Genomic DNA, 24,310 nt, shown 5'->3' on the forward strand with positions numbered 1-24,310 from the left:
ATATCTTTGTTTACTTTGAGTCAGGTATGTTATATAATATTAATGTTTTATATTTTGTGGGAAATAATTTTTATTTGGGTAATTTGCTCACCATATAAGTGACAAGTATAAATAGTATTATAGTAAGTCATGTTCCTTTTGACATTTATTTAGTACCATAGTTAAATATTTACATTTCCACAAAACAAAATAATTTTGAGCCTACATGCTATGGTAGTGTTTCCATGCTGTATTGTTCAGGTTGCTATACGGCGCCTATCATTATAGTATCTTCATACGTTTAAAGAACTGCTTGTCCAGTCACAAACAATTAAATTTAAATACTAGTTTAAAAATAAGTACATTCTCTTTGTTCATAGTATTTTGTCAAATTTTCTATCCCTTGGTTTTTTTCCCCCTTATATGCTTAATTGGAGATTTATAAAAAAGGGCACGGGAGCAATCAAGGTGCTGTAGCTGTAAGATATATTGGATCCCTCATTTGATTAGACAGTGTAGGCTCAAGTTTTATTCATTACATATACAAGGTTAAAGGTTATATTTATTGTTTGACAGGATGAAAAGCTAATGAAAGAGGCTGTCATAGATACATAGATTATCTTTTCACTACCAAACCATCAGGTGATCTGTTTATTTTCTCATTTATTGAGATTTCCCATGCAAAAATACCAGTGGCAGTGAGTATTCACATGAGAAAATGTGTGTTCAGGTCATATTGTACACTGAATGTCTTTAAGGATAGCACTTAGAATTTAATGTGATTTGTTTGTGTAAAATTATATGACGTTTATTCCTAAATTACAGTGAGTGCATGAGTTTGACAAGCTACATTGTCCCTGCTCATTAAAGTGTAAATGGGAATTTTTCCTCATTTACTTCCAGTCATGCATCCTGTTAAATAAAATGGTTTCTTCGTAAGGCAGAGTCCTACTAATATTGACATGTGTATGAGCCATCACACGCCCATTCATTGAGTGGAAAAATTATATTTTGTTAATGTGGAAGGTGTTTGACTGACAGATGATGATAAGCATAACCACTTTCCCATATTACTGTGCCACTTTAAGAAAAGGAAGTGATAATGCCTCAAGGCTTCTAAATGCAATAATGCAAATGAACGCACCAAAGTGTGAGTATTTCAAGGAAAACCACACTTAATACTGCCAAATGTCTGTATACTATGTAATGGAGTTTATGTGGTTAGCCAAAGCCTTTCTAACCAGACTAAGCTGCACAAATTTCTTCATTTCATTTTTAATTTTGCCCCTTGCCACATGTAAATATACCACCAACAGGGAAATGAGTTAAATTTCAGTCTGGTATAAGCCACAAAATTAAGCATTTACTTTTCTTATTTCAAAAATTAATGTATTGAACAAAACTCCTATACTTCAGAATCTGAATGAGTTGTTAATGGAGTAAGAAAAGTATATATTAATCTACTAGCCATAAAACAGCTTATATTTTGGATAAATTTAAAGTAGTTTTTAGCATTTGAGTTCTTCAATTAAGTTTTAAAATTTTCTACCTTAAAGTGTTGTTTTACATCAATTAAAAAAAATCAACTGTTTAGACTGAGCCAAATTAAATCTACACATGGTATTATTTCCTTGGCAATCAAATACCACATTGTTGCTTGCATTAGAACTGCAGATAAATAAGTAAAATAGATACTGTGTAGGTCAGGACCATATAATAGCAGTATTTTAGTGACCAAACCAATAGGAGGATAAATTTGGCACTACTGTAGTGAGGAATGTACTTCTATAAATACAGCCAGTAGAATGGCAAATACCACATGAGCTAGCATAACATGTCCAATGAATAAAAGCACTAAATTTATCAGCAATACTCTGGTTGAAAGACTGGAAACCAAAAGAGATTAGTCAATTATCCAGATAACATGCCATGGAGCAAATAACAGCAATTTTCTGTTGTTAAATTAAACCAAATACTAACTTTGTTTTTAATGGAAAAAAATCAGCACAAATTGTGTTGACTAAAATAGGTTGTAACAACCTGTTTTTTGTGCAGTATAGTACATTAAAAGTAAAATGGTTGGCTATAGAATCTGTTATTTTACAAACTTGCAGAGATAAGTGTTTGGCTGTAGTAAAATAGTTAATTACCTTGTTGGTAGATTTTAGAAACTCTTCATGTAGAGTGAATAATTAGATATTATTTGATCTGAGCCTTATGCAGAAGAGGTTTGTTAAACATAGAAAGTTAAAGAAATATGAAGATACTCTTTTTATAAAACAAAGGAAACAATATATTTAGATTAAATGGCCGTTTTATAACAATTCCTATAATAAATTTTTTAACATGAAGTGTCAGAACAATGAATTAGCCTCTAGTAAATTAGACTTGCATCTAAGGCTCTGGACTGGGACTCAGGATATTTGGGTGACCAGCTTTGCCTTACACTTCCTGTGTGACCATGGGAAAGTCATTTAATCCCTTTGTGCCTCAGTGACCTATATGTGAAATGGAGACTGTACTTCCCTTAACTCACTGGGATGGTGTTAGTGATAAATTGATTAAATGCTGTGAGATGCTCAGATGCTATGATAATGGGCATAGCAATTGTATAGATACTCTCTGTGAAATCTGGGGTGGGGACAATGCCTAGGAAGTTCCTGATTCCATTCACTTCATTTCTTGTGCGGTGAGGGGAGATCCATGTCTGGAGGACCTCTCCACATATTCGGCTATGGGGTGTAATCTCTCTCTGCATGACTATTAGACATGTTGGGGCAGGAAATCTAAGGATGGAGGTGGAGTTAAATCATATTTTTGTTGTTTCATTAAGTGTTCTGCAGATTCATCTGAAAATTTTAGCTTGTGTTAGCAAAATTAAGAGACTTACTTCAAGAGAAAATTTATTTAAATAAGTGGCAGATTCCTAGCCTGAAGCATATTCCAAGATGATTCCGAACTGTACCCTTTGCACAGATCATCTAGTCTAGTAACTATCCAGTTCTTACACTCAGCAAGCATTAGAACTTCTCAAGGCTAGTTTTCACAGCAGTGCTAGCATCTCCAAAGAGGGAAATGATGAGAGGGGTATGGGCAAGACCATGCCCTCGCTGTGCCTTCTCCACTGGTCAGCAGAAATAGCCTCGTGAGAGTGAGAAGCTTATGCTACAGTCATTCAAAAGGTATAGGGGTGGTTGGCCACATTCCCCAGAGCTCATGGAGGCATTGTCAACACACAAAGTCAACTGTCAAGGTTCTTTTATGGCCCCCTGCAAAATCTGTACGCTTTCCAAGTATTTATGGACTTATCTTTGCACCACCAACTGAGGTAGGCAAGTACTATCCCCATTTTACAGATGGAGAACTGAGGCAAAGAAAAAGACGAAGTGACTCATCCATAGCCATACAAGAAGTCTGTGATGCAGTGGGAAATTGAAGATGGGTCTTCAGAGTACCAGGCTAGTTCCCCAGCTACTGACCCATACTTTCACCATGCAGTCTGTGACCTGTAAAGGGTAGAGGGTGAGAGTCAAGTTGACACCTTCCATATGGAAACAAACCTCATATCTCTCTCTCCATTCTTTTTGTTCCCTCTCTGGGACAAGGGATTCCTCATGGAGATTTCTACATGAGTTCTCTTCCATGGTTTTTCATGCAGGAAGTGACAATTGGGTTTTGCCTAAATTATCCATTTTATTCAGCAAACACATTATGTGTGATTCAGATCCCCCCTTCACAATGAATCCTAAAGTAATTGAAAGAAAGCTGAATTCTAAGTCTGAAAAGAATATTGATGAGAATAAGTGTAGTCTTCAGAACATAAGTTTTTAGTTTAATGAAGTAGATTGAACATGTATCTTTTAGAAGCAATAGCTTGTCTGTTTATGACATGAAAATAATAGTGTATAACTTTATATCTAATATCAGATTGCTAAATTGAAATATCATTTCTTCAGCCTAAAAGACCTCAGAAGCACAGTGGTGTTTGCATCAATGTTTTCTATGATTCTTGGAAATCATATTGTCAGCTGCTTGAGAGAAACAGAAGCATCAGTACGTTTTACATTAAATGTGACAAAAGCATAGAAGCTCACATCAGAAATATATCTTTGAAATATAGTTGTAAATCTCCATTAAAGAGAATAACAGCATCTTGCTAGTGTATAACTTTTTCCATTAAAATATTTCAAAATACTTTTCAAGCATCATTTAAGTCTCACAAAAGTCCCCTTGTCTTTATACCCATTTTGCAGATGGAGAAATTGAGGCAAAAGAGGTTGTGATTCATTTGGTGAAGGCCATGTAACAGCAAATCAGTTTTAAATATAGGATTAGAACTCTAGAGCTTTGATTCCCAACCTACTCTAACCATTAGACACATTCACTCCCAACTAGGCCATCTTGCACATATTTATAATAAAACCTTGATATGTCACATCTTTGTCATCTGAAGCTCCCAATATTTGCCAGTGCTGTTACAGTGGACTAAGAACTCTCACTGGCTTTTACATTGTGGAAAATACAAAATCCTGTCACGCGAACTCATTCTGTATTTGCTTCTCAAAAGGAATGAGCATTGATTGTTAACAAGCATCATCAACTATACCCTTGCAATTGAAAATAAAGCTTTTAAAACTTTCAAATAGCCATAGGGATTTGGGAAGTGAACCCTAACTGGCAGCAGTGAGATTGCTCCTGGTCAGTACATTTTTATTTCATTCACCCTTTTGCAGAATTCAGTTAATCACAAAGTGACCCCAGACATTAGTGCGAATTCTGTGGTGACTGGAAGTGTATTTGTATAGTATGTATAGTATGTCAGATCAATAGGAAAAGAAAATAGTCATTTAATAAGTTACTCTTCCTAGACATTAATTGTTTAAGGAAAGATTTTTGCAAATTATGTACTGTAACAATGTCTGAGCATTTTCTGTAGACACAAGAGCTAAACTGTAAAAGACTGAAGAGATTGAATAACTGATGACACATGAGTAAAATAAAAATGTAAATATTTATTTTATTCTTTTTTCAGTGGTTGAGAAGATGCCTGGAAGAGATTAGGGAATGGGTCATGCTTCTCTTTCAAGAATGTTTTGTGAGGCCTTGCAGTGCAATCTGTATCAGATAAGGCTGATCCTTAGGGATTACTCAGACATTTTACACATATGAGAAAGCTATTAGCATACCCATGACACAGCAAAGTATTAAGCACTCAGTGTTTAGGGTAAATCAAAATGCTGGTACAGCATTGACTTGAAGTATAATTATTCACAGAATTGAACAATATTAACTATCTTAGAAGTTAGTTACATTATTTAAATTGCGAAACAAATGTGCTCTACTTCAGTCTTATTAACACGCAGACATATCAAAAGACCAGGGAAATTCAGAAACAGTAGATACTTAATTAAAACTCTGCTAGTAATACCTTTTAGTGATATACATAATATGATGATGATGGCATTCGTACTGATTTGATAGTCTACTATTTCCAAATGTAAGATGAGTTTAAACTAACCATGAAAAATATGCTCCACAATGAAATTTGGAGCACACATTTTTCATTTTTCCAATGGCCAGACCAATTTTCTATAAAAGATACAAGTGTAATAATAAAGTAAAATAAGTTTAAGGTTATAGCTTTGATATAAAATATTGGATATTGAATATATATTGAAATGTGCTGATTGGTTCAAAATAATGTTGAACAACTTCTAGTATTTTGAGAAAAATATTACAAAAGCCATGAGTAAATGCTTACGTTCAAGTTGTAAACTCCTGATTAATAGGGGTTTATTATAAAAACACCAAAACTCTTAACTATTTGTATCATTGTAATGTACATGAAGTAGTCTTTAGGGATTCTAATAAATAAAAACATCAATACATTTTTGAACTATTCATTCTAGTTTGTAGTAATGTGTGTTCCTCTGAACGTGAAACCACATTTTATTAATTTTAATACTAAAATTAATCCTTGACGGTTCTTAGCAGATTACTATTCCTTTTGTTGTTACAGTTGTTAATACTAGATAAATAATTTAGTAATATCTTACCTGAAAAATACATATTTAAGATCACTTTACATGTATTATCTCTCAGTTTGATATATATTCCTTCCCAATGTATTTTCTTTATCCCAGGACCTTTCTATATTTTCCCACAATAGCCACATAATGTAGACAGGCAGCCATAACAAGTACATTTTACAAAGGATTATGACAGAAATTAAAACTCACAAAGTATTCATATTTCTTTTAAGTAAGAAGATTGTTGGTTTCTGTCTGTGAAACCTGGTTTTATTCAGTCAGATGTAGATGCTGTCTTGCAGGACTATGAATGTTTTCAAGTATTTCTGCTTAGGATCACCAAACACCACCACCAGTTCTGCGTGAAATCTTTTCATCATGAAATGTGCATTACAAAGTATCCCGTGTGAGCAAAAGTCGCTTTTCATTAGCTGTATCATTATGGTGAATGACAATAACAGAAATATTAGTTTGGTCTGAATGCATTTTAAATGCTGTTTAAAAGTGTATTTCCAGAACAATGTTACTGCATTAATTGGGAAACAACTCTAACTTCAAGAAAGTCTTTGAAACTTTGCAGATGTGGATCACATATATTTGTCAATTAAAAAAGGAAAAGAAAAGAAAAGTTATGAGAGTTTTAGTAGATTCAGCCTTTGAAATAAAATTCCAAATCCATCTCAGTAATCTAAATGGATTAGCACAATGTGGAATAAATTATCTACACTTGGCTGCTGAATTTCATATATAGTGAATCTTAGCTAATGTATGCAGAATAAAAGTGACACACAGATCCAAAGCATACTACCCTTCATCTGTTATAATTATTCATTTTTTCATGTCTTTGCAGCCCATTGGTGCTTTGAACCCAAAGAGAGCGGTGTTCTATGCTGAGCGCTACGAGACTTGGGAAGATGATCAGACTCCACCTTATCACTACAACACCCATTATTCAACATCTACTTCTACACTGTCCTGGCTTGTTCGTATTGTAAGTAGTTTTTTGGATCCTGCTTTTCATTTAATATGTTTACTTGTGTTTCTTTCTCTAGTATATATGTACCTATATTTCAAGTTATATAAATACATTCCAATCAGAACCTCCCGATGAATGTCTAGTCATTTAAAAGCCTCACAAATTTTCCATCTGCACTCTGTCTACTAATCCCTAGCCACTGGGGTGGGGGGAGGGTCCTACTGCCCTAAGAATCAGAGGCATTCTTAGAACTTGAAGTGTGGAGGAAACTAGGACAAGTAACTAACTTAACAAAGAAAAGTCAACTCAAAGAAAAGTTCCTAAACAGTAAAAGACGTTCAACCCACTCAAGCTACCCTCTCAGTTTAATATCTGAGGTACTGGTGGGCTTTGCAATGTCATGAAGTTTAAAAAATAAAGTAAACAAAAAATACCCAACAACAGCAAACACCTTAGGCTTCATCAGACCAGTGGGGGAATTGTCTGGGTACACCGCAAGAAGGACAGGAGAAACTTGTTATGGATTTCAATCAGGCTGCAACTTTATTATATAGATGTCTGGGACTACCCGGCAGATAAAGTGTACAGTGCAGGCAAATCCATGCTTATTCAAATCAATTCTCTGGGGCTTCCACCAGCCCCCCTTTGTTTCCTTCCAGGTCCCGCAGCCGACCCATGGCTTGGACCTTGCCATCCACCACCCTCGTAAGGGAGTTAAGGTGGGCTATGAGAATGGGGGTTGGCTCCCTGCCGTACCAATCAGAGAAGTCCCCAACCCCTTCCCCCGTTCTGTTCCTTTTTCCAGTATCTCCTTTTAAGTCCTTTACCAGGCCATTTATCTGGTCACTGGCTGCCTTCCCTATGGAGTACCTGCACTGAACATCCACCACAAGGAGGCACCAGCAATGTGCTTGGCTGCCTCCCCCACAACCAAGCCAGGTTCCCAGACATCTCCAAATGGCCTCTTGCCTAGCAGCCCTACTGGGGAGAAAGAACCCATTGTCCCATGTGTGATCATCAAGGGGCACCAGCAGCTGCATTGTTCTTGAGCCGGTACTGCAACAACCGCCCTCCATGGAGGGCTGTATAGGTGAACAAAGAGACTTGCCCCACCCAGGTTTCATACCTTTATGCCCTTTGGACCTCACATTCTGGGGGACAGGGGAGAGTCATTGCTGCAAAGCTGACTACTGAGCACCTTTTTTATAGCAGTTTCTGACCTCCTTGCCCCCCGCATAAAGCAGAGCTGTCCTTCCTGGGTAAGGCCCAGACAAACTCTGCCCCACCTTAGTTGTGATGCAGTCATTATAGAACTCAAGTTTTATACTGAAACAGACATAAAATTATGGGCCACTGAAATTGAAGGTTTATTCCCACTGACAGAAAAATAAAATGTATATTTCCAAATGAATCAAAAACAAGTGTATATTTTCAGCTATTTTGAAATGTGCACAGCACATTAGGGTACTGAAATGTTCTTTCATTTCTGGAAACCTGGCATTAAATAAATGAAATAAATCTTTATAAATGGATTAAGCAATGGGTCCAAACTACAAAGTTTGGATCCAGCCTGAACACCAGAGCAATGAGGCATAGACATAGAAATATGGATTAAAGGCTTCAACTTTATGGAATTACTATAAAATTAAATTATTATAGAATTACTGAACTTGAGTTAAAACAGCACTCTACTCCAACAAAAACAGATTGCGTACCATGTATCAATAATGAGACACTGCCACCCCGTCTCACAGCCAGCCAATGGGACCTGACATGGAAAGCCAGACTCCTCCCCGATTTCCTTGAAGGAAATTGGAGACTTGAGTTGAGAGGAGTTTCAAGATGCACAAACATTGAAGACTGCACATATCTGCCATTCCATGCCAATACCCCAGAACAATGCCTGGTTATTCCACAATGGGAAGGTTCCTCAAATGAGCCTTGCTACCCTGCAATCTTCACTAGAAACTAGCCACAATTTGCATTAATCAGTACTCTAACTGAACCAGCCAGGCCTCTTTTGTGTCAAGAACAAGGTGAAAACACCCACAAAACAGTTTGCAAGTTCTACGTTGTGGGAAAAACTCTTGAAGGCCTGAAAAAAGTGATTAGTTGAGCCCTTGACACCCTAGGAGATCCAGTGAATCTATCTGAAGCAAGGAAAGGGTGGAGCAACTTAAGGGCATCAGAAGCTGGCAGCTCAAATCCAGGAAGCCCCCTAAATTGTCCAAAATGGGGTGGTGGGAGCCAGTCAGTCAGGGACCATGGCCCAAAGTTTGCCCCATCCCAGACACTGCTATGATATACACCCTATTTCCCTCGCCACCCAACACAAATATCATGCCCCACCCAAATCCAAGCAGCAGAGTTCGGGGTGGAGGGGAAGAAACAGGATGAGGATGCTTCCCTGACCCAAAGACCTCCCTAAACCAAAGGGGTGCCTCTATTGCTCCTGTCACCATCAAAATCCAACCCTGCTGACTAGAGTGTGCATTTCCCATATTGGCAATGATAGAGTGTTCAGATCTGCGGTTATAGGACTCATCCCTGCTTAGGTTACAAGTGAAAATATTTATTATCTTTCCTCTAATGCCTGTTTCTCCAGGGTTCAGCTTTGGAAGTAGTGTCAATTAATTTGACTAGAGAATTGGACACAAGTTTGTTGAAATTTGCAGATGACACTAAACTGTTTTGATTAATAAAAAATGTGAAGGAGTGTGCAAAATTCCAGATAGGCATAAATGCTGTGGGAGATTGGGCAGCACAACAGCAAATGAAGTTCAAATTGGATAAATGCAATGAAATGCACTTTAGCAAAAATACTCTAAACTTTCTATTAGCTATACTTATGGGCCATGAACTTGCTAGATCCCCTAAGGAAAAAGATTTAGATATCATTGGGGATCGCTCAATGAAGCTCTGTATCCAATGTTCATTAGCAGTTAATAAAGCAAATAGAATGCTCAGTGGATAGAAAAGGGAACAGTGAAATTCCATTGGATAATGGTATGCTGCTTTCAGGAGTCCTGGTCTAGTTTTGGTCCTCTGGCCCTAAGAAAATTCTACAGTAAGTAAAATGTTGAAGGGCGGCAGAAATAGAGATATGGCAAGATTAAAATATAGTAGCTTTAAAACTGGGATTTTCTAGTTTAAAAAGAATTGTGTTCCAAATTACAAAAACAATAGTAAAAAAACCACTGGCCTTCCTTTTTCCCTGGCCAATGATATTACCAGCAAGGAGTTACTCAATGAAATTAATAGCTGGCAAATTTAGAACAAATAAATGCTATTTGACATAGCACATAATAAGCCCGTGAGATTAAATGCCCTTCTACTGCATCTGATGAAGTGAGCTGTAGCTCACGAAAGCTTATGCTCAAATAAATTGGTTAGTCTCTAAGGTGCCACAAGTACTCCTTTTCTTTTTGTGAATACAGACTAACATGGCTGCTACTCTGAAACCCTTCTAATTGAGAGAAACTTTAACTGGATTTTTTTAAAGGGTTAGATAATTATATGAGTATAACATGTGTAGTTATGAAAACTACAATAATCAAATTCTGTGACTTGAGATAATTTTCTGAAAGGGTCAGGAAATATATCCCCTGCCCGCCTTCACCCTGTATACAGAACAGCACAGTTGACTTGATGCAATCTGGGGAAGTTGCACCTTCTTCTGAAACTTTGGATGCTGCATTGACCTCTTTGTCATAATCAGGACATTGGATGTGATCAACCAATGTTCATAAGCTGTGTAGTCAGTTTTATATTTTCCCCAAACCATCACATGAGTTTGCATGTTTGGCAGCCTCTGTTCAAATGAGAGTGAGGAAGAGAACAGTGGATTGTTGCATGTTGAGACTGAGGTGCATTGGCAGAGCTGCCTGAGACACTTGCACTGGCCTGTCTGCTCTATGTACTGTTTTAATCAATGCAGTTCCCCATACTCAAGTCATAAACACCCAATGCACACATACTGTTCTGTTTAAAAACAAACACCCACTTCCTTGTGCCATTTTAGCAGTAAATTATTAATTGATTGTAGAACTTTTAATATACACTCTTGTCCCACAATCTCAGTCCACAGAAGAAAAAAACCTAAAAGCTATACTTTTTTCAAGATAACCACTATTATACTTTTTAAAAATATACAATCTTTGAAACATTATTCTCTTTCTCCTTGTACTGCTACTTTTTCTAAATGTTATCGTTTTCGTGCTGGAGGGAGTTAAGACGGGAGTAACTAAAACATTATATGCAGTGATCAGAAAATAATTGTATTTTTGTTTTATATTTTTTTCATTTGCTTGTGATGACAGGGTTTCTTGAACATTTTTCATACTTCATTTATCATTATAATCAAGAGTAGCCTTAGGCATAGGCTAAGTAGTCTGGTACTTAAGGCAATGTGTCTGGGGAAGAAACACTAGAATAGTGCTCGGACTGCACCGGCTATTGCGGTTGGGCCAGCTCCAACATCCTTTTTTCTGGTGGTGGTCAACTCCACCAACTCCCTTCTAAAAGGTGTTAGAAGTTTCTGCTTAGTCATGAGCTATGAGTGTCCACCTCTCATATGCCCAAGAATCTTTAGCTTTCTGGCGTTTGTTCAAGAACTTTAAGAGTACTTCTTACACATGACTGATCAGAAGCTGAGATATTGTTCTGAGAAGGAAATGACAACAGATGACCTCGTACGTTTCTGAGTGAGCTGGTGGGAAGAGGAATACAGGGAGCAATTAGTAGGGAAAAATACCAAAATCTATCTTTGCTTAGGGTAAAGTGATTAACCTGAGGCCAGTCTTGAGTGTTATTTTACCAAATAACCTCTTTAATATATCTTAAATTAAAATCCTAATATATATTAGATCAAAGAGTTCATCTCACTACAAATTCAGGGTATAGTTCTCCCAAACCCCAGGGAAAGAACTTGTTGGCTATTAAACTGCTGTATTTGATGATTGCTATATTCTTCTTAAATGTTGCTAAATTATTCATGTACTGTGAATACACTGTGTGATTCACATATGGTTCCTGTACACTGTCTTCCTCCAGTGTTTTTAAAAGAGCGATTTCATTTGCATATTTGCCTACTAATTTTGGCCTGTATTCAAGAAAAGAGCGCCTTTTGTTTGTTTGAAAGTTCTTAATATGAAGACTCTGCTTCTTCTTCGAGTAGTGTCCCTATGGGTGCTCCACTGTAGGTGTATTTGCTCCCCTGCGCCTCTAATCAGAGATTTTTGGTAGTAGTGACCATTAAGCCTGCACATGCATTCTCCCCTCCCTCATGGTCTGCCTACAAGCTATCTAGCACTGTACAGGCAACCCCCACTCAGTTCCTTCTCAACCACCTTTGGCCTCAAACAGAGCAAGCAGTTGTCCCTTCCTTATGTGCATCATTAGCATAAGTAGTAGTTGTTTTTGTTTCTTTTGTTCTCCTTAAATGTTAGTGTTTCCTTTTTGTTCCATTGGGATTAAAGGGGGGAAAAAAGAACTTTTGTTTAAATTGCCTGCTGTGTCTGGGGGGGAGGGGTGGCATTTAAAAGACTCTTATGTTTTTTCAGTCAACAAAAAAAGAGGAAAAGAAGACTTTCTTCTGCATTCCTCACTGCTAGAGGGTGATAGCCCCGCACCCAGGGGCATACCCGGCTCTCCTGGCTCCAAGAGATGTTTCTCCTGCAAGGAGTCAATTCCTGTAACAGCCAGGCCATAGGCACCGACTCCATGGGTGCTCCGGGGCTGGAGCACCCATGGGGAAAAATTGGTGGGTTCTCTGTACCCACCGGCAGCTCCCCGTCCCAGCTCACCTCCGCCTCCTCCCCTGAGCACACCGCCACTTCCTGCTTCTCCCCTCTCCCTCCCAGCGCTTGTGCCGCGAAACAGCTGTTTTGTGCTGCAAGCGCTGGGGGGGGGAGGAGAAGGAATGCAGCGCACTCAGGGAAGATGCAGGGGCGGGGCGGGGATTTGGGGAGGCGTCCAATAGGGGCGGGGGGGCGCGAGCACCCACCGGCACCAACAAAAGTTGGTGCCTGTGAGCCAGGCACTCTCACTGTGGCTGGTGTCCAGGAGACTCCCATATCCCTCAGAAATGCTTCCCCTGCCAAGCTAAAGCTGCAGTCTCTCAGGAACTGGGAGCTGGAGTTAAAACTCCTCTTATGGAGAAGGCACTTCAGTCTCCAGTGTTGACCCCAGATCATCCCTAGAGCCTTTAACTTCAAATGGGTTAGAGTCATGGAAAAAAACCCAACACTCTCCCCCTGTAAAGGCTAGAAAAAATGGGCTCTGAGTCGTTGGCTAGCCAGAGGCGTTCCCCAGTGGGCCACCTTGGTATCGATGACACCAGCAGCTCTGAAGCATGGTTCCCAGAAGGGGGCCTCCATTGTGAGCTCTGCTGCACCGCCTGGAGAAGCCAGGGGCTCAGGCTCTGAGGCAGCTGTACCACTCCCCCACGGACAAAGACAATTACCATGCCATCTCTAAATGAGGGTCACAGAGAGAACTTTCAGTACCGGCTGTGACAAAACTCCCATCTAGGAAGTACTCTGCACCTTCTCAACCTTCGGTACTGACAACGTACCACAGACACTCTCTGCGGTACTGAGTGAGCCACGGTACTGCATGAGCTCCAGTATCCTGATGGTTGGGGAAAGAACCACAATCCCCGTTACTCAGTTCCAGGGCCGCAGTAACCAGGGGAAGGCAATTACCTTACCGTCTCTAAAAAAAGAGGCACTAAGAAAACTTTTGCTACTGGGTGCGACAAAACTCTCATCTAGAGAGTGCTCTGCACCTTCTCAACCATCAGTACCAACAAAGTACCACTGACACTCCTCTGTGGTACCGAGTGAACCTATGGTTCCACATGAGCTCTGGTACTCTGGAGACCTGATGGTTGGGGAAAAAACGCAATCCCCATTACTCAGTACCGGGGCTCAAAAGCAGAAGCAGTCAGCACCCCAATCTGCAACCTTTCAGACCACCTTTTCTGAGCTCTTTTAACAGGTTGGTTGAGGGCCCGAACAATTATTCCTTGCAACACAGCTGCCATCTACAGAACTGTCACGCCCCTTCAGAAGTCGCCTGGCCCTCTTTCACAGCAGTTGAGAGAATATCACCTCTGACAGATGAGTCCTAGAGATTATTTTGAAGGGTTATGGCGTTCAATTCATGTCCCTCCCCCATCCCAACCCTCCTTCCCCATCCCTCTTCAGAGACCATTCTCATGATAACTTACTTCATCAGGAAATAGATCATTTTTTATACCTAGGGACCATAGAACCAGTCCTGGTGCAGCTCAGGAGCAAGGGGTTTTACTCCCATTATTTCCTGATCCCCAAGGCAAAAGGAAATTGGAGGCCCACTCTAGATCTAAGAGCATTAAACAAAAATGGATAGGCAGAGACATTCAAGATGGTCATGCTAGCAGCCATTATTCCAGCTCTAGAGCAAGGAGAGTGATTTCCAGCCCTCAACCTACAAGATGTCGACTTCCATATCTCGATACAACCATAGTACAGGAGATTCCTACAGTTAACCTTTGGGCAGGACCATTATCAGTACAGACTGCTCCAGTCAGGATATTCTCCAAGGTTTTCTCCATCATAGCAGTGCATTAACCCCAGTACAGCGACTGGAGTTTATCAGCGTCAACCTCGATGCAGTACAAGTGAGAGCATTCCTTCCATTACACAGACTCACAGACTGATGCCTCCCTAATAGGCTGGGGAGCTTATCTACACAACCACAAGGTTCAGGGCAAGTGGCGTTCCACAGAAGTAAGTGACCCTCCATATCAATCTTTTGGAGCTAAGGAACATCTGTGCACCTTTCTGCCTTTCATCAAGAACACCCACACAAAAGTCATGATGGACAATATAACCTGTATGTTGTACACAAATTGGCAATGGGGTGCCAGATCTCCCTCCCTCTGCATGGAAGCACTCAAATTTTGGAATTGGTGTAACCATCAAAATGTGTTCATCTCAGCTGTCTATTTGCCAGGGATACGGAAAGTGACATCTGACAGCCTCAGTTGGAATTTTTCTCATGACCATGAATGGGAACTGAACTCAGAAGTGCTTCAAGATATATTCACCCTTTGGGGAACCGTGACTTACAGATCTCTTCGCTACTTACTGGAACAAGAAATGTCCTCATTACTGCTCCAGGACCAGCTTGCGGAAACATTCATTGGGAGATGCCCTCATCCTCCCATCGGATGGGGACCTCTTATATGCCTTTCCCCAGTTTCCTATTCTATCTAGTTTCCTCTTCTATCTGTTGAAAATTCAGTGAGACAAAGCAAGAGTTATTTTGATTGCGCCTCCTGGCCAAAACAAGTCTGGTTCCCTTACCTGACACAAAAGGCAATATGCCCTCCAGTTCCTCTTTGGCCCATTCCTCTCAAAACCATGAGATGATCCTTCACCTCAACCTGCGAGTACACCTCCAGGCTTGGCTCCTTCTTGGTTCTAAGGCTTAGAGGCAGAATGCTCTGGTGAGGTGAAAGACGTGTTGCTATACAGCCCAGAGTTGACCACTCAGTGTACTTAAAAGTATTTAAAATACTTTAATGTAGTTATATGTTAGAGAGGGGGTACATAGTGCCAAAGAGGAGACCAGTGATGGCAAGATAGCCAAAATAAGTGAATTTTGAGGAAGTATTTAGAGAAGAGAGAGCACATAGGGATGATAGAGTGTTCCCAGCACAGGGAATGGCATGCCAAAAAAAAAAAGCAGTCATGAATGGAAGGAAACAAAGGAAGTAAAGGAGAGAGGGGGCAAAGTGAAAAGGGAGAAGAGAAGGAAGAAACTCAAACTGTGATCAGAGTTCTCTATAGTGTGGAAAGCAAGAATAAAGACTTTGGAACAGATGTGTAAAGAGATAGTAAAAGGGCATTAGGACTATGGGGGGTAATATGGTCAGAATGGTAATTGCAGAAGATGATTTTGGCTGTAGCATAGAACCAAGGAAGAAGAGCTGTAAGTTGATAGATAAGGGATAAAACAAAGGTTTACTAGTTAGGACATAGAGGAAGTGGTGGATTTGGGAGCTGGTGATAAGATTTGACAAGAGTTGTGAGGGAAGAAGACTACGTAAGAATGAAATATACCAAGGAGTTTGCAATCTTAGGTCAAGGAGTGTAAATGAGTTGTCTGTGGTCAAAGGGAGTAAAGTTGAGCTCAATTTGTAGATTGAGAAATTGGCAGGGCACCAGGAGGAGATGTTGGAGATACAGGATTACACAGAAGGGACAAAAAGAAAAGGAGTACTTGTGGCACCTTAGAGACTAACCAATTTATTTGAGCGTAAGCTTTCGTGAGCTACAGCTCACTTCATCGGATGCAGACAGAGGGGACAGAGAGAGAGAGACCAGTGAATGTGGTAGCTAAATCCATGGAGCAGAATGAGTTGCCCAAGGAATGGGTACTGTGAGAAAAAGAAGAAACAAATGAGGGGGGAAGGAGGAGGAAGAGGAATTACCAAAGTTTGCTGGGAGCTAGGTGGTCAAAGTAGGAAGAGAACAAAAATAGTACAGAGTAGAAGAAACCTAGGGAAATAAAAGGAAAGAAAGAAAAGAGAAGAGGGATAGATCCACAGTATCAAAGACTGTATGAGAGGTTGAGGAGAGCGTGTATAAAGAAGCAGGTAATTACTACCATGAAACTGTGATTTGTGGGCTTCAGATATGTATTGGGACTTCTGGAGTTAGCAATTTGCATGCAGAACATAATAGTTTGGGTTTTATTTATTCTTTTTAGGTATTATTCTTAATTCATTTTTTGAAATGGTAAGTGTTCTACTTGTGTCCTGTCTATTATAACTTCTTCCTTTCTGGCACTGACAGAAGCAATCATGCTCCCCTCAAGTCAATTCAAAACAATGTTAAAAAAATCTCTCTAGCTCGTCACTGTGACAATCACCCCCTCTCTGCATTCCACCACTGGTTCACCCTTCTCTAATACATTGGACTTTTCTTACTTTCAGTGCCTTTCAGATCTTGTCCCTGACTCTATCCACTCTTATGATGTCAATAGCTTTCACCTCCATTCTGCTACTGATCCAAACCTTCATTAGATGCCACTTAAGAGCAACCCTGATATTAACAACTTCCAGTTAATACCAGCATTTTGTTGTGAACTAATCCCATCTTTAGTGACTTTAGTGTTAATGGCATACAGATATTGGCAATAGCATGCAGCTTATGGGAAGTTTTGGAGGAAGAAAGGCCCCGGCTGCAGGCAGGTTTGCAGCCAGGAAAGGAAGCGGTGGGATGTGCTTTCCCTGGCTACAGCCCTGCAAACCTGCCTGTGCCCTGGGACTGCACAGGAGATAAGGCGCTAGAGCACCCACCTCCTGCCCGATGAGGGAGCCCTGGACAGAATCTTGGCATCGTGGGCTGGGCGGGGAGGCTCTGGGCAGTGCAGCAATGGGGAAAGTGGCTATAGCCTGGGTGCCAGGGCTTTCCACAGGGCATGGGGTTGCTGGGAGCTTGCAGAGCTGCACAGTATTTCTCCCCACTGTTGTCCTACCCACAGGGAGAGGCACTGTGCAGCTCTATAAACTCCCAGTGGCACTGCTGCTGCCCTGGACAGTCTCTCCTTCTTGTGGAAAGGCCCTGTCATCCAAGCTGAAGCCTCTTCCTCACTGCTGCCCCACCCACAGGCAGCCCATGAAGGCAAGTCCCGGTGCTTCCTTCCCTGGCTGCAGCCCCACAAGCCTGTCTTGCACTTATTGGGCAACTGTCAGATAATGGCAACTTTTTGCTGGAAACCAAGGGGTTGCTAATAAGTGGAACATATTACAGTGAAAACAACTGCCCCGATACGTCTTAAAATCTTTTGGTATAAACTCTGGGACACGTCATCTCATCTCCCAAGAATACTCTAAAAATTGATACAGCTTAAAGGTCAGTTCAGCATGATGAGACCTCATCAGAGTTGTTTACATCCACTCACGAGAGTGGTACAGCTGACCCAGAAACTCTCCCAACCCAAGATAATATAGAATAAAAGTTATACAATTAAGAATTGTTAATGCTAAACAGAGTAAAAGCAGTTAATGTCTAGTTAACCTCTATTTAAACTAATACATTGTACATTTTAGACTGCATTCTGATAATAACCTGAGAGTTTTCCTATCTACTCAAGCCAAGGCTTACTTCAGCTAATGCAAGGTGTTATGGGATACTTAGTATAAGTATACAGGATTATAACAAAGGTACAGGCCAATTTGGGCTTTATAACTGCTATACTAATGCATCATAATATGTTTACTTAAATGCTTGGAATATATATTGTGGGTAGTGTTAACAGCATAATATGTATGTATGCTAACCATCCTACATTAGTCAACACTATAGAGCATAATAAAATATCGTTTTTCAAAAGCAACTATTAAAATAAAATGATTAAATTAGTAAACTTTATAGTAATTACAAAGTGAGTTACTGTAGTATTGTTCTATTGGAGACTATTGGACCACAGTGACAAAATTAGTTCATATCTTTATATATGAAATTATTAGTTAATTTAAGAAGCACTTGTTATTCAAAGGGGAAAAAAGCACAGCCTAAAGTGGTGGTGAGACATAGCAATATTACCCAATCTGAAATATCCAGACGTCTGTTGGGGTGAATGTCAAGATATTATTGCCTGAGATCAATTGGCCTTGAGGAACAACAATCTTGATGTTCACCAAAACAAAAAATCAGACATAGTAGAGCATGCATTTTACATACATCCTGAAAGTCTTCAGGGTGGCTATGAATTTCAAGTGTAGCCTTGGTTCTTTTTGTCTGCTGGTTTGCGATGGAGGGTAGGTTTGGTTGGTTTCATGGAAGAAATTTATGGTTTCATAGAAGAAATGTTTGGCCATTTTGAAGATATTTCCAGGTGATATGATTATGATTAAATGTATAAAGTGCACTTCATTAGGAGCACATGCATCCCAACTACTAAGGGGCATGAAAAAAACCTCATAGGTTTGCGTGGGTAACTCTTTCCCTGTTACTGTGTTCCTCCTCAGTCTGTCATTCTCCAAAAACTGAAACAAAGCTGGTACAAATCTCCATCACAGAAGCATTGATATTTATAGTACACCAAGCACCACAAAGTTATCAGCTAAGAGTTTCCAGCACTGTATTTGAAGCCAGACTATCCTACAGCCTAATTCAGTTGTTTGTTTTTGTGAGACCTTGGTCTAAATATTTTCATAGACTTTGTGCCATATAAGTTATCTGCTTCAGTAAAAATGTACAGTAACGTAAAAACAAAGGAAGTGCAGGACATTTGTTTTCAAACTTCTATCCTGTGATACTAGATCTTCCTGTTTTGTTCCTTCAGCTGATTTTTGAAGTCTCCTGGCTTCTTTTTTGTGTTGTTTTCATTAAAATGTAAATATATGCTGTAGTTAGGTGCTCTTGAATAGAGATTTAACTAACCTGACAATAGATTTCAGAAAAAAACAACCCACCAGCTTTACAGGTACGTACTAATAGTATGATAAAAATCAGCCCAAGTTAACACAATTTATGGACACATTTCAATAAAATCCGTTACTCAGTAGTAAATACATTGTGATGACCATTGGGATGATGAGATAAAAAGTTTTCCTTTCCCAGGTCCACAGCCCTGTTGTTCTCATTGGAGCTGACCTTTAACCTGCATGTTCTTTTCATATCTATCTGTGGTGGAAAAGTGCCAGTTTGTGTGAGTCTATCTTAGAATGTGTGCACCTATGGTGTCATTGATATAATACAGTGGTGCAAGTTAGCTTTAACACACAGAGACTCCCCAGATAGTGTAGATCTCGCCTTCAATATGTAATGCAGTAGAACAGATGTAGACATTAAAATTTTAAATTTCTGCTTTATAACAGTTGATTCTTACTAGTAAACAAATAAGACAGGGTATTTGAAAAAGTTAAAGATCTGATCCAATGTCCATTGAAGCTAATAGGCTTTCAGTTAAACTGAGTGGATATTGAATCAGGCCCTAAGTCAGTAAGAGCATCTTTAAATTCCTCATATTGTACTCACAGTAGAAAGTGTACAACAATAGCCTATTCAATAATCAAAAAGAGTGCATATGTGTGATGTGGACAATATACGTTAACTTTTTAATGTCCTGATGTTTGTGTGTGTAGATTTGCAACCTTAGCACATTAAAATGGGTTGCACTGTGTTAGACAGGGAGATATAGGATTTTGCAAGTAAATTTTGTTGAGCTCCACAGAATTGCTCAGGATATGCAGGTAACTGAAAGGCAGACATTAGAATGGATTTTAAATGGCGGGCCACAACTTTATTACCTTAACTCAAGATACAGGTGATGTACACTCACCCAACTCTCACACTAGACATGTAACTGTGTCCAATGGAGTTTTATGGGACTCCCACCATACAACCAATAACTACAAATCCTAGTCTTCTTTGCCCCAACTGTACCTCCACGATGCTGTGAGGAACTGCGTTAAAGGAGTGTTACTGAGGTTGCAGAGTCAAGCACTAAACAATTAGGAAATGCCAGATTAATGGTTGCTGATGCAACCTTAATTTGGCCCTTTTGTGTGTCCAGTCTGTGCACTGAATGAGGCTGGGGACCTGTGGAAAAAATAGCATATGATCATGTACTTAAAGCGTGAGCTAAATTTAGGTTGTAGGGGTCACCACAAACCTGCAATTTCCTAACTTTTGAGTACTTTATGTTGCAGCCTAAATAATATTCTTTTAACATACTTTTTACATGTAATTTCCTAGGTAAAAATAATTTCTATTATGTATGACTGTAACAGTCCCTCAGCGCCCTTTATTATCAGTGTGGTTTGAACTTTGAGCCTTCAGCACTGTGGCAGACTTCTACCACTTGAGCTTCAGGACTTACTACATTAGCTGGCAGCATGAAGAAGCTGTTATCCTAGGATAGGGGGTTGGAGCACTGGTGCCATATGTGAGGTTCAGAGGGTGGACAGGGGGAGCTCGGCCTGCCTCTTTTTCTCCCATTCCCAGACATGGGGGCTCTAGTCCTTGTGGTGCCCTCAGAGGTGGGTATGAGTTACTGGGACCATGTACTGGATCTGAGAGATATGGGGATACAGGGGATCCTGGTGTGGCTCTCTTACCTCCTTCCAACCAGGAGTGGAGGAACATCTGTCCCAAATCATGTCCCTGTGTGGGAGATAGGACACTTGGGCAATGGCTGGGTCTGGGGGATGATCAGGTAACCTGCCCCAGCTCTCTCTCTCTCTCTCTCTCTCTCTCTCGGCTCCTCATCCCCGGGAATTGTGAAAGTGCATGCCACATGAGATGGGATGCTGGATCCAGGGAAGTGGTGATGTCATTGAAGGAAGCCCACCCTGGCTCTTTTCTTCCTACCCCCACACCACAGCTGCTCTGGCAGCTCTCAGGCATTCACAAAGATAGGCACAACAGGTCATAGCAGAATAACATAATAGGGCACCCTGTGGTGCTGAACTTTTACAGGTTTAATCCTTGACTGTGAATTTTCTTGCTTTTGTATATTTGTCTCAGATGCTTAAAATAATGTCATGGAATTTTGGATTAATGTTTTTACATAATTTACTGTAACTATGTCATATTTCTGGCTTCTGCTTTTTTTTTTTAATCCATCAACTGCTTCGGATTTCAGCATCCATCAGTAAACTGTTTCCCAATGGTCTTCAAATCAAATTAAAGTATAAATGTAAAAAAAAAAAAAAAAGATAGGCTGGGGCTTTTAGAAAGCAGGGTTAATAAGATCTAAAGTTCACAGGGTCAATAGGATGGAAAGTGGCATAGTTTGCAAAACTTGCCATTGTAAGTATTACAGAATGCTTTTTCAATTGTAAACCAAAATAAGAATGGTCTTTAATTAAAACATGTAATGTGAATCCACTGGATACTTATTTCATATATGAAATGTCTCCAGGTAAAGCAATCAAAAGTGCTCTGATGGACACATCAAAGTTGAAGTTGCCCTCCCAAGATTAACTCTGTTCCTATCTGCATTCTGATTGTCTGGTGTTGTGACAATGCTCAGCAAATGTGCCAGTGTTGAATATTTTTTATCCTCACTTTAATATCTGGGAGTCAATTTTGTCAAGGTACAAATTTTTTGGTCAAGGTGTAGTCAAGGTCCAGACTCCAGAGAAAATACAAAAATAATAATGAAAATAATAAGTAAATAAAAAGATTTCAGGGTCCGTTCAAAAGTATCTGGCACTTCGTATTTGGCCCTTTGGCTACCCCTGCTTTAATATGTGGTTCTCTGCCTCATTGTCGCTTCCTGTCTGACTCCCACAATAACGAGGTGGGAAATCCTCTGGACTATTTACTGTGCAACATGTATTAGGGTCCTGAAACCAAAACAGTATGTGATTATTTTAATTCAGACTTTATTGGGAGCTTCAAAGTTGCATGGACAAATATGCATGGGGAAACTTGCCATTACTAGGGTTTAGAGTGCCTTTGCTCTGCAACCTGCATTCTTTTAATGTCTTTTTGTGTGTGCATAATTTCCTAGGCATTTAAAAGAGAAAAGGATAGAATTAAAATTCCATCATTTGGAATTATTTGCTAGACAGCAGGAAGAATATCATATCCTATACAGTATAATGGGTTAATATACTCATCTTCACAGACACTGAGGAGTACGGCCAGGCTCCCAGGCTGAGAACAAGTAAGGAAATCTTCACCCTTGTAGCTGTAGCATCACATGTCATGTTCAATTTGACCCCCCTAACAGTTATCTACTATCACACCTTTTGAGAATTAGTGCTTTCTGGGATACAGTCCTTTTTTGTAAAAATGTTTAAATTTAATAGTTGCTATTTTATCTGATGGTTGATAGGACACAAGTCAGAGGCACAAACAATAAGTGGGGAATTAGGGAGTGGGTATATAGGTTACACAGTGACTTAGTTATACACAAGTCTTGTTCTGATGCATGTTCCACAGCATAGATAACGTACTGATAACAAATAGAGCTAAACCAGGGGCAGGCAAACTTTTTGGCCTGAGGGCCGCATCGGGTTTTGGAAATTGTATGGAGGGCCAGTTAGGGGAGGCTGTGCCTCCCCAAACAGCCAGGTGTGGCTCAGCCCCTGCCCCCTATCCACCCCCCTTGCTTCTTTCGCCCTGATGGACCCCCGGGACTCATGCCCCATCCAACCCTCCCTGTTCCCTGATGCCCCCCCCGGGACTCCCCCACTCCCTGTCCCCTGACTGCCCCCCACACCACCCCATCCAACCCCTCCTCTCATTCCTGATTGCCCCCTGGGATCCCTGCCCCATCCAACCACCCCTTCTCCCTGGCCCCTGCCCACCCCTGGAACCCCTGCCCCTGACTGGCCCCCGCCATCCCACCCAACCCACTCTCTCCTTCCTGACTGCCCCCATTCAACCCCCCTGTTCCCTGCCCTCTGACTGCCCCGACCCCTATCCACACCCCCACCCCCTGACCACCACCCTGAACTCCCCTGCCCTTTATCCAACCGCCCCGCTCCCTGCCCCCTTACCACGCTGCCTGGAGCACCGGTGGCTGGCGGTGCTACAGCCGCGCCGCCCGGCTGGAGCCAGCCACGCCACCGTACAGCACAGAGCACAGGGTCAGCCCGGGCTCTGCAGCTGCGCTGCCCCAGGAGCTCCCAGCCCCGCCCCGCCACCCAGAGAATTGCGCCAGCGGCACAGTGAGCTGAGGCTGCAGGGGAGGGAGCTAGCCTCCCAGGCCAGGAGCTCAGGGGCCAGGCAGGAGGGTCCTGCAGGCAGGATGTGGCCCGCGGGCTGTAGTTTGCCCACCTCTGAGCTAAACCCTTCGTAGCATATTTCTTGAAGATATAGAATCCTAGTTTGGTAGAGTGTATCATAGCTGTTCAGAATAGCATAATATAAAAAAATAAAATGATGGTATTCATTCATTTATTTTGATTGTTAGTGTCCTTCCTTGGCTCTGAGTTATTTATCTTTATATTTCACTCATTACCATGAACAAAGAATCAATATTTCATAGAACAAAATAAAATCCATACCTCATTCAATCAGCTGCCCCAAAAATAACAATAAAGCCAGACCCCTGCCCATCTTAGTAACCTGTCAAAAGCGTCACCATATCTCCACCCCCAATCCTACCAACTGAGAAGAAAACAGGCGTAGACTGTGGCATTATATGAAAATAAAAATTGTGTAGGTGCTTTCATGTGATCTAATTTGAATGCACAGTCTTGTGTTGTTCAGATCAGGCATAGTAATATATGTAACAAAGAGAGTGTTTATGGTGATTTCAATGGAAGTCATACCAGAGCATACCTGCCTGCCAATTATCATGGCAACAG

General features: G+C 40.6%; 1 protein-coding gene across 6 annotated transcripts in view; it reads left to right on the plus strand.

The window, feature by feature from the left end:
* The window catches only part of NBEA (neurobeachin), an 844,329-nt gene that overhangs the window by 724,000 nt on the left and 96,019 nt on the right, over nt 1–24,310 (plus strand). For all 6 annotated transcript variants that reach the window (XM_074959554.1, XM_074959563.1, XM_074959572.1 and 3 more), the window contains one exon: nt 6,859–6,999. In XM_074959554.1, coding sequence (XP_074815655.1) covers nt 6,859–6,999 — 141 coding nt within the window. The remainder of the gene's footprint in view (nt 1–6,858; nt 7,000–24,310) is intronic.

Source organism: Natator depressus, chromosome 1 (genome assembly GCF_965152275.1).
Source record: "Natator depressus isolate rNatDep1 chromosome 1, rNatDep2.hap1, whole genome shotgun sequence".
Taxonomy (NCBI): domain Eukaryota; kingdom Metazoa; phylum Chordata; order Testudines; family Cheloniidae; genus Natator; species Natator depressus.